Source organism: Girardinichthys multiradiatus, chromosome 2 (assembly GCF_021462225.1).
Source record: "Girardinichthys multiradiatus isolate DD_20200921_A chromosome 2, DD_fGirMul_XY1, whole genome shotgun sequence".
Lineage (NCBI taxonomy): Eukaryota > Metazoa > Chordata > Actinopteri > Cyprinodontiformes > Goodeidae > Girardinichthys > Girardinichthys multiradiatus.
This window is the reverse complement of record NC_061795.1, coordinates 23,649,889-23,661,499: the sequence shown is the minus strand read 5'-3', so window position 1 is coordinate 23,661,499 and position 11,611 is coordinate 23,649,889. Positions and strand designations below refer to the sequence as shown.

Below are 11,611 nucleotides of genomic sequence, written 5' to 3'. Positions count from 1 at the left end.
GAGAGGCCATCAAAAAGCCCTGATCTCAGTCCCATGGAAAGGTTTTGGGACAGAGCTAAAAAAGGTGACTGACCTGACTCAGTTACACCAGTTCTGTCTGGGGGAATGGGCCAGAATACAGGCAAACTATTGTGAGAAGCTTTTGGAAGGATACCTAAGATATTTGATCCAGCAGGCAATTCTACCAAATACTAAGGAAAGATATGTAAACCTCCGAACTTGCCAAAAGTTAAACTAATCTCTAAAAAGCCGCTCTTTATTCAGGGAATTAGCAAATATAAAATAATTCCTGTAATGCTAACTTGAGAAGTTTAATCTGATTTATTTCAGACAGTTAGAAAAAAGGTTAAGAGGCTTTTTAAACCTAAATCTTTGGCTTCAGCTGTAAAAGATACAAAGTATTTTGTACACATCAGGGTAGTCAAATAAATGTAACTTTTTTCTAAACCAAAACACAAATTGTAAACAGAGGATTATATTACCACTGTACAAATACCAAGGAGGAACAATTTGTTGTCAAAATTAAAAGACGGGAATATTAAATTGCTGTCATGGTGGGACAGCTGTCAATTCTATTTGAAAAATCCCAAAAAAATATAAGGCTAGGACATAAAAATAAAGCCAATAAAACTACAGTCGTTTTTCAAAGTAACCAGGTTCCTTAATTCTTTACACACTTTCCTTGTTTTACAATCTGCAGTAAATAGTCTGTGATGGCATGGGAGACAAAGAATGTGACTAATTCACAGACCTGTTTGAATGTTTTAAATCACTTATTAATAGCAACACGTTAAGCATTACACTAGTAACTCCAAAGGATTTGGAAGCCGTTCCTATTCCTTCTTACAGATGATGTGTCCTTTAAGATAAAAACAATAAAATTAAGGATGAAACCAATCTATGAGCTGCCATCTCCACTTCACTCTGAAATGAGAGTCTTTGCACAGCAATGTAATGAAATATTTGCCCTCTACATATTTCACAAAGTGCAGTTTTTAGATTTGATATTAAAATTGGTTTGATGATTTGAAACATTTGACAAGAATGACAAACAGCATAAATCTGTAAGGGGGTAAACAGTTTTTCTGATGCAACTCTGTCAACATCAACCACTCTCACGCATGGGAAGTCAACAAGGAAAAATAAAGGCATATAAATGCACATCTTCTAATGCATGCCCAGCAAATTTATCTGGTGATTGACTTGATGAGGGACTAAATCATGTTAAATATTAAGATTCATTCACAAATGTCTCTTTTACCTTTATCTTAAGAACATCATGGCCTTAAAATGTAGATGTATTAAAATGTTTGGCTCTTCTTATGCATTTTGTGGGTGGGGATGAGTTATGTGAATCTGACACTAGATATAAAAACAGTTTTTGAATCCACTCTCACCAGGTCTTTATGAAAGGTGTTATCATTCAACTTACCCATTAAACATGCTGGCTTTTCATTGTCTGTTTGCAGTGCATAAATATAAATATTCAGCATGACATAAACTCCTCTGTTAAACTGAGCTGTATGTGGATGGGAGGTTCAGACTGATTTTCTGCACATGGACAGTCTGAACGTGGAAACCTTCTGCTGTGTTGACTGATGGCTCCATTACAGGAAGCAGCTCCACGTCTGAATCACCCCCCAGTTGAAGCTTGGCAGCAATTACAACAAATCCCAGTTTCTCTTCTGATTATCTGCCGGGGCGAGAAGGGAAGCCAGTAACGCTCGCCGTTGCACTGCATGCCTTTCAGTGTACGTTAATTTGACAGAAAACACAATTGTGTCGCCGCTCGTGTGGAACATGTTTTCTCATGCCTAACCAGCCGGCGTGGTCATGGCTGTTAAACCTGTGACATGCCAGTTGTAGGCTGCAAAGAAACCTGTCAGCATTTGAAGGTAAAACTCTCTCATCACTTCTCCTGCCTGCAACACAGATGCTTTATTTTTGCCGTATCCCAAGCTTAGTCACTCTCATCCCTGCCTGGTTGTGTAATATGTGGGTGCGTAAAGGAGGGCTGAGGAGTTATCAGTCGGTGGGGCAGGTGCAGTCTTGCTCCTTGGGGACTGTAATGGGATGAGGCCTTGGCCAGAATGAGTGTTTGATGACAGGCTTGCACCCTTCCCCTGAGAGTCTGTCTGCATGCAATTATCCTCCTGATCCCTCCTGCAAATGTCTTCAACATTCGCTCCTTGCTGCTTCAATAGCTCTTAATTTCCAATGGAAAATTCTGCTCCATCATACACTGAAAGAACAAGTAATTACAACCTCACGTTTCAACGCAGCGTTGAAGTAATTACTATTTTATGACAACCCCCTGCAACACAATCCTCCACCTAGGGGCAAATAAATTCACACACACACACTATTCTCCTCTCTTGTTAATTGCTTTACTGGTCAAAAGGCAAGGCAAGATCGGTTTTACATTCCACCCATATAACACAAGTGTGTATATTTATGTTCCTGGGTATTGTGTACATTTTGTTTCCAGCATGAGATTTTCTTAAAGATATTCAGCCAGCATGGACACAAACAAAAAAATCCTCCTTCTGTTATATGCAAATGTTGCTCACTGCAGAACATTTCCTTCCTGTTCTGCTCCCAATACAAGCAAGGGCTAAACACATTTATCTGCAATGATTTCAATCCCTCTTAAACATTCATCAACTCTAGCTAGTCACATTACAACCACCAAATTAATGTATTTTATTGGGGTTTTATGTGATTTTATCTGTCCATTCTTCTTTTTAAAAAAGTTTGTAAAGATTTTCAAGCTTGCCACAAATTCTCCATTGTATTTTAGTCTGGGATTTGACTGGGCCATTTTAATAAATTAATGTACTTTCATCCAAGCTGTTCCACTGTAGTTCTGGCTCTACGTTTAGGGTTGTTGACCAGCTGGAAGTTGAACTTCTGTCCCTTTTTCAAGTTTTTTGCAGCCTCTGCCAAGTATATCTTCCCATTGGCTCTGACCAGCTACCCTGTCCCATCTTATGGCTTTCACATTAGCTTTCTTCTTGGTACTTATCCATAAATGCTGAATTTATTGAAGGCACCACTAACAGTTTTGTCAACAGATTTTCCAAACTGAGCTCTGGATCTCTTCAGCTCCTCCAGTTACCATGGCCCCCTTGGCTGTTTCTGTAATTAAAGCTGTTATTGCCCAGCTGGTCTGTTTAGGTGGACAATCATGTCTTGCTAGGATTGCAGGTGAACCATACTCTTTCCATTTTTAGATGAAGTATTGAACAGTCCACTGAGAGATATTCAAAGCTGTGCATATTGTTTTCTAACCTAACCATGCTTTAAACTTCTCCACAACTTTATCCCTGACCTGCCTGCTGCGTTCCTTGGTCTTCATGATGCTCATTGCTCGCTAGTGTTCTGCAACAAACCTTGGAGGCCCTAACAGAACAGCTGGATTGACACTGAGGTGAATTACACACAGGTGGACTCCGTTTGCACTTTTTGTTTGTAAGAAAAATTTGAAAACCACACATGCCTTTTTTTCCACTTCACAGTTATACACTACTCTGTATTGATCCAATAAAATACAATAAAGTCTGTGGTTGTAGCTTGCAAAAATGTGCAAAAGTTTCAAGTGTATCTGAACCAGAGGAGAAATGTAACTACATCCAGTTGTTTGTTTTTTTTATAATGATGATGGAAACTGCAGATAATTATATTCATAGTTATGTTTAGAATCTGGTGTTTTTTTTATTCAGTCTGAATATTTTTTCATTTTATGAAAAACAAAAACTGTTGATTTTAATTCAAGATTGGATTTCTCATGCTATGATTTACCTTACACCTCAGTTAGCAGAAACTGTACAGTTATGTTGTAAATTCTCAGGAACAAAAATCAAAGGCAAAGGACAATTTTTTACACAGTTTAAAACACTTAAACAAAATATGGGATATAAGTAATGAAGCGATGCATTTTCATTTGACGTTTTTCAACTTAGATATTGAAGGCTGCTTGGTTATCTTTTTCACTTTTATTCCATCATATTCTTGGCAAATTACTGGCAACAAAACTGAACTTAAAATGCAAAACCTTTTCTACAAGAGATATATTTTCCCCACAAACCACTGTGGAGCATTCATCTCTGTCTGGTGCATGCTCTGAGTGGGACACAGGTGTGACCAGGGATCCACTCTGCCCACCCTCACAATTACACAAGGGCCCAAGCTGGAGAGGCTTAGGCACGTGCCGAGAGAGGGCTCTACCCTTTCAGCAACCCACCCCCTATTCACACCACCAGATGGTGGCTGGATCTGAGTTATAATGAATGTTATCCTCCGTGACCCTGTAGACGCAGCAGAACAGCAGTGCCCCCTCTCAGCACGTCTTACTGCAGTTTGCCACCCCACGCTGACAGAGAACAATATCACAGAATGCAAACTAAAGGAGGGATACTGGGGGAAATGCAGGACGATGCAGTAAAAGTACCCAGCTTTCCTGTAATACTGAACACTGCAGCTGGGAGCACATTTGTTCTTACTTGTCTTCAGACAAGTGGGCATTTTGGTTCATGGAAACAAAATGAAAATAGGGTTCCAGCTTTCAGCACAGATTGACTGTCATTGGCAGAACATTTTCAAACCTTATCATCTTGCAGGCTTCGTGAAGTCAGTCAGTAACACATGTGAGTCATCACCATGGCTGCTCACACCTTCTGTCAGTTATGTGTAAGGCTGTGAATAAAAGTGAGAATTACAAAATCTAAAAAAAAAACACTTAAGGAGGATTTTACAAGCTACATTCTCATTAAATGCAAAAATAAATTGGAAAGTTGTTTCCAAATTAGATTCTAATTCTTTGTATTTGCTCTATATAGATCAATCAGATTCCTCAGTCATTGTTGGATTTCCTCCAGCCTGACGCGTATGTTTTCATTGCCTAGAATAAATTGGTTGTGTACGAGCCGCCCTTACCCACTGACCCTTGTCTGTCTCAACGTGAATTGCCTTTGCGGCGTGTTAAACGAGCCGTGGCGTGTTGGTGTTTCCTCCTCAGCTCTAATCCGCCGTCTGACAGAGACCTGTCACATACCTCCTACTGTGGACCGTCTGACTGAGGGAGAGGCCAGAATCTCACTAATTGATCCCTCGTCCACAGAGCTGCTTTGACATGCAGGTGAGGTCTGAGATTTACCCTTGTTTCAAATTACTAGTCCAGTCACATGACTGGCATAAAGCTGATCAAAATGCAATGGTGCAGGAGCTGGAGGGATTGTTGACAGATGGTGTGAGAGAAAGAAAAAATAATTTCAGGAGAGAAGTTAGGAAGGAGTTAAATAAATTCAGTGTTAGAATGCTTTGCTGATTGTATTTTATTACTTTCTGCTCTTTAAAACTATACATTATTAAACAAATCTACATCTCCATATCAAATATTAAAAATAATCTATTATAAAATCTAAAAATTCTGCCTCTCCGGGTCATTATTGTGTACAATGACTTTTTGCTGTAAGTCTTTCAGGGTAAAAGACTAATCTTTTTCTGTCCATTCTTCTTGCAAAACATGAGCTCATTCAGTTTGAAAGGAGGGCACAATAAACAACTGATTTTTAATCATGTTCCAGATTCTCTATAAGATTTAGGTCCAGGCTGTTCTAACATAAATATGATTTGACCTAAACTCTAAACTTTAATTTTACCTACAACTCAAGGGATGAATTAGTGTCACATCTACATCAAACCAAAAAACAAAAACAAAACAGTAGGTCTTTACGCATTTTGTTACTACCAAGTTGGAAAGTGTTTATTCACATTTCTTTAACCAAATAGGAATAAGCAATATTGCATGGTGTAGTGTTTACTTCAGAAAAGGATACTGCAGTGACAACAATTTGTCATCCTGCCATGTTAAAGATAAAGTCTATGTGATGACTTTTGAAAACCCTAAAAATAGTTTTTTTTATTGGGATTACTAGTTTTAGAATAGAAGAAAATACCCTTTATTGTCTTTATTGTGGCTGCACGGTGGCACAGTTGGTAGCACTGTTGCCTTGTAGCAAGAAGGTCCTGGGTTCGATTCCCAGCCGGGGGTCTTTCTGCATGGAGTTTGCATGTTCTCCCCGTGCATGCGTGGGTTCTCACCGGGTACTCCGGCTTCCTCCCACAGTCCAAAGACATGCCTGTTAGGTTAATTGGTCACTCTAAATTGCCCTTAGGTGTATGAATGAATGAGTGTGTGCGTGGTTGTTTGTGTGTTGCCCTGTGATGGACTGGCGACCTGTCCAGGTTGTACCCCGCCTCTCGCCCATAGACTGCTGGAGATAGGCACCAGCTACCCCGCGACCCACTATGGAATAAGCGGTAGAAAATGGCTGACTGACTGACCCTTTATTGTTCCACAGTGGGGAAACTCAGGTGTATCAGCAGCAAAGTGGATGTGAGCCTGCAGGTACTCACAAATGTAAAAACTATAAAGATCAAAACATAAGAGTAGACTATACAGTAGAGAAAAACAAAAACAGAAAAAGGGGAAAGCTTACACACTTGAGAACACAGACCGAGATGTATGGGGGTGTCAGCATCAATGTAGTTTGTGTTTTGCTGCTGGAGGGACTGGTGCGCTTCACAAAATAAATGGCATCATGAGCAAAGAACTTTGTGTGGAGATATTGAAGCAACATCTGATTACATCAGCCAGAAATTTAAAACTTGAACCCCAACAGGTCTTCCGAACTGGACAATGACCCTAAGCATACCACCAAGTGGTTACAAAGTGGCTTAAGAAGTCAATGTTTTGGGTTGACCTTCATAAAGCAGGGATGTCACATCCATAGAAAGATTGTGGGAAGAGCTGAGAAAGTGTGTGTGAACAAGGAGGCTTACAAAACCAGCTCAGGCTGATCAGGACCACTTTGAAAAGAAGGATCAGGCTCTTTGGTTGAAAGATAAATACATGTAGTGTGGTTGAAAACTTTTGCACAGCACCTGAAAAAATATTTACCCAAATGTAAAATAGTGAAAATCTTTTCAGAACCTCATAAGGGAAACCCTTTAGATTTTCTGTACCTCAAATGTGACCTATTAGTCCTACTGCGGTCATCCATAAGAGGTACAGTAATTTTGTCTTGAAACTCCCCCTACCGGTCGAACTGAGGTACTTGAGCTTTCAAAAGTATACACACCTGTTAAAACCACAGGATCTTGTGACAAAAAAAAACATGTAACTATATTAAATTAATTATAAACTAAAATTCTAAACTGAATTTTACCCTTCGAATGTTCTCCAAGTTTGTTGATTGTATTTTATTACAATACAGGCGCTACCGGTATGGTATTTTTCTGGTGATGCTTGATGTTGTTTTTGTGACTAACACACCTTCTCAAATCACGACATCGATGTTCAAGAAAGCTTGGTTTCATTAATATGTTCTACCATAAGGTTTTGGGAGGTTTTAAACAGTTCCCGTCCATTTTTTTTTTTACTTCCACCCTACTCCACAGTCCAGACATGGAGAATCCAGCAGACTGTCGCACGTAGATCACAACCAGTGCTTGCTAGAAAGTCCTTCACATCTTCCAGTGTTGCTCTTAATCACAGAGTAAGAAAATGTGCTTGTAAGTGTATTAGTTTAAGGCTTATTTTTTACATTTGCCTCCAAACAGAATTTCTGCCTTTTCTGTTGCTACTGTGCATGATGTCAAATTAAGGAAAAAGTCTGAAAATGATTCATCATGGTCTTGTTTATTTGTGTCACAAAAACCTGGCTTTTTAACAGCAATGTTTAGACTTTTGAAAGGAACAGTTTTTGAAATATTTCTACACTAATCCTGATAAGATTCCTGGACTAAATGCATAGCTGATAAAAACTATGATTGTTGAATTTCACTTTATAAAATGTTCTTTGTTTAAAACTATACTCAGTAACATAACATATTGAATGTATATGAATATAATAGTAATGAACAAGTGCAAACGTTATGATTGGACCATCCATATGATCAAAAACGTGTTTTTTCTGTTTTTAGTTATTAACAACATTCCATCAGTGTTACAGTTTATTTTATTTAGTACTAAACGAGATCTGGTACACACATTATTGTGTAAACAATAACTCGCCAAGATTTTGGTGAGATTGTCTAGATAAAGAAACCAGAAGAATGAGCCTCGTTGCTCAAAGCCAACAAGAGGTCCCCCCACACACTCAGACCTCTAACATCAAAGTCTCCATCAGAAATCTTCAGGGCCTGCAGCTCATCCTCTGTTTCCGTCCTAATAGAGGGACAGGCCTCAAACAGGGTCAAAAAGTGCTCAGTCATTTTCTGGAAGGACACTATAGAGTTTGTTGCAGTATGAATCCATTCACCTTCGTTTATCCTGTACTCCATCTCCGAGGCCCACTTTTTTAGCAACTTGCAGAAAGCACCTCTAAATTTCTGGTGTTTTTTTGCCAAGTCTGCAAGAAGCTTAGAGGGCAGCGCAGAGCACATGTGCTGCAGCACGCCGTGTTGACTCTGCAACCAGTCTAGGAGAAAATTCTGAGAAGCAGTTTGTGCAGCTGAGTCTGTCGTTGTCTGCAGAGCTGCAGCGATGACTGGACACAAATGCTGTGCTGCACCCTCAAATTCCTGAAGGACAGAGCTCAGAAAATCTTCCGCCCAACGGGAATCATCGTTTTGGCTCAACACGAACTCCAACCTCTCCATCAGCATCTCTCCCTGAACCTGAGCCTCAGCACCAACAGTAGGGAGACCCAGGAGATGATGCAGGACTTTACAGGCAGATCTGCACTGAATGAGCTGGCTGCAGAGGCCTCTGACATCTTCGTAGTCGCTGTTAATATTGTTAACAGAAACCCTTGTTTCAAAGAGCATCTTCATGATGGAGATGGGCAGAGCAGAGTTGTTCAGCATCCAGAGGAGCAGCAGGTTCTGGCAGCGACCCAGATCCCAGAACGACACTTCATTGTATTCAGGAAGAGCTTCCTTCAAACTGTGATTGGTGAGCTGCAGCTGCTTCTCCAGGACCCCTCTTATGACCGGGTTACTATGGAACCTTATGTAGATGTGCTCGCAGTACGTGGCCCAGCGAAAAGCCCTGGACACAGTCTGTTCATCCCACTGACTCACCACACTGCTGTGGGCAGCCACGGCCAGCAGCTCCACGGTACAGGCCACGTTTCTCAGCACGGCCTCCATGTGGCGCTGTCCTCATTCACAGACCGGGTCATCGACACTGATGGGGACAAAACACAACTTAGGTATTCAACCCAAACTGTTCCTTAACTCCCAGAGACTTGGTTCAATCGAAGAAAGTAAGTGAGTTAGCTAAAAGTTACCCAGAACCAACATAAAGTAAACGGTTTATCATGTTAAACAGACTTAGCGTGAACAAAAAGAAACCACATTTTAACAAACACAGGTCTCTCCAACAGCTACAGTGCAACCATAAAACGAGAATAAGACAATTAACATCAGGTTTTTGCTGTTGTCACCTCGCGTATCTTCACTTTCTTTCAGACACCCGGTCTTCCGTTTGTATTTGTGTCGCCTTTCCAAGTGCGCATGCGTAGTGGACTGCTGACGTTTAGCCTTTCAAAATAAAAGACACGGGTGGACGCCAAAATACGATTCGTATGAAGAGTGATGGTGTGTTCCCCTTGAGCTCTCAGTGCCACCTGGGTGCAGACATAAAAAACATCTGACCAATTCATAAGAATTACATAATTTTAGAAAGAAACAACATATACATTACAAGACACATGAAGACAAGACAGAAGGTATTCTGTAATACAATGAAAATGAAATGTAGCTAATCTTTTAATGAACATTTTCCTTTAGTGTTGAACAGTTGAAATCGAGAGACTTAGCTACATTATTTTTGTCTTAAATTTTAGAAGCAAACTCCACAACAGTTAGCAAATCCGTCTGGTTTCCCACTTGTATCTATGGTGTCTTCTATTTTTATTTGGAAGTTTGATTTAAAAAAAAAAAAAAACATTCTCATAAGTGGAAACTCCTGCCAGGAAAGTCGGGTTGCCAATCTCCTCCTAGTTCAGTATTTAATATGCTGCAGCACACATAAAACGTGATGAATGTTCCTGCGTATGTAACGTTGTGCCGGATGCCTCTGGTTTAATGATATATAAACAATCACAGGAATTCCGAAAATCCGAGAACGCACCATAAAACATAGGCTACTTTGCAGGTATAAACTATCGACTACTATTTCCGACAGTTCTTATTAAAGCAGCAGCACTCATAGAATTGTTTAACCGGGATTTGTGAACATATTCGTTTGTGTTTGAACACTTAAAACAGGGAGAAATAATGTTTTTGTCCAATAGTTAGTATTACAACAGGTTGCAAATCCGGCTGGTTGTCTAACTTGTAACTGTGGTGTGTTCAATTTGTAGTTGGAACTTGGATTTTCTGAGCAACGCGGTAGAGGATCGTTATTGTGACTGGGAATGTTTGAGGTGGCTGAGCAGCCCAGAGTTCAAAATCCAAAATGGCTGCCGTGCATAAAATGTTATGAAAGTATTAGGTCTGCACTATTTATTAGAAAATCCATGCTGAGAACAAGTGTAGCCTATTTATGAACATCTTCGTTCACTATTTTAACAAATAAAACGAGGAAATACATTGTTATCGTCTTATATTTGCTAGTAATGTGCAACAGAACAACTGACAGATCCTCCTGGTTTTCCGACTTGCAAATAGACCGCGCTGAACCCGGGTGTGACGTCACTCAAGATTTCCGTGGCAACACGAACGCACCATAAGGTTCCACAAATACGGATCTCCCGTCGTTTTATACTGGCGTTTATAGCTGCATAAATCACTCTAAAAACTGGTTATGCAATCCTGAAAAATTCAGTTGCCTTAACAACATCAGCCTATTTAGTAGTAATAATAATAAAATGATAATAATAATAATTCACACTGAAATGTTGTACTATTCACACATGAGAACAAACCCTAGACGTTCATTCCAACACGTTTGTACCAAATAGCATTGGAGAAAAAAATTGTAGTCAGACTTTGACATGGAGGCAACAGCAGGGGGAAGCGCGGCCAGCTGGATCAGACCTCCCTCCCATCATCTTCATCATCATCATCAACAGCAGCAGGAGCAGCAGCAAGAGCAGCGTGCTGTGAGTATTTGTGTTTGTCTGTCAGATCTTCATGCAATGCGCTGCAAGACAGACCTCCCCGGGTCACATTGCCTGTGTTTTGGAGACAAGCATGAAAACTGGGCTTCAGCAGCTCACAGGGCGAGTGAGCTGAAGGGTGAGCCTTTGACTTTTCAGGTCTTATGTCAGATCGATTCTTCCTTTGAATTAGTTTTTAATCATTGCTAAACTTGTTATGAATAATAATACTTTATAGTTAAAACGTTAAATCTTGGTTAAATATTTTCTGATGATTAACTGGGAGATTGTTTTCTTTTATTTTACTTCTCATGCAATGAGAAGCATGTTGGGTTGCTCAGAATATGACATTTTCTATTTTCGGCGGCAGCCTTTTAATTGCTGAGCGTTCAGCTGAATTTCAGACATAAGTCATTAGGCGTTCACCCTTGATCTTATTTCCAGACTGGCTAATTGACTCTTGTGGCTCTTTTTATTTGTGACGGTTGTAAAGACGGAGA

The 11,611-nt window shown here is 40.0% G+C and overlaps 2 protein-coding genes across 4 annotated transcripts in view; one reads left to right on the top strand and one right to left on the bottom strand.

The window, feature by feature from the left end:
* Positions 1–7,683: 7,683 nt before the first annotated feature.
* Positions 7,684–9,608, bottom strand: fancf (FA complementation group F). Its single transcript, XM_047387477.1, has 2 exons — positions 9,453–9,608; positions 7,684–9,193 (listed from the first exon to the last, which is right to left on the bottom strand). Exon 2 carries the CDS (start codon positions 9,154–9,156, stop codon positions 8,098–8,100), a length of 1,059 nt encoding a protein of 352 aa, XP_047243433.1. The 5' UTR covers positions 9,157–9,193; positions 9,453–9,608; the 3' UTR covers positions 7,684–8,097.
* A 1,171-nt stretch (positions 9,609–10,779) lies between these two features.
* LOC124881731 (growth arrest-specific protein 2) overlaps positions 10,780–11,611 on the top strand; it is a 32,623-nt gene continuing 31,791 nt past the window's right edge. Inside the window, exon 1 of one of the 3 annotated variants that reach the window (XM_047387498.1) lies at positions 10,780–11,114. The gene's annotated coding sequence lies outside the window, so the exon portion shown is untranslated. Of the gene's footprint in view, positions 11,251–11,611 lie in introns of all 3 variants that reach the window. The other 2 variants (XM_047387486.1, XM_047387489.1) reach the window with 2 other exon arrangements.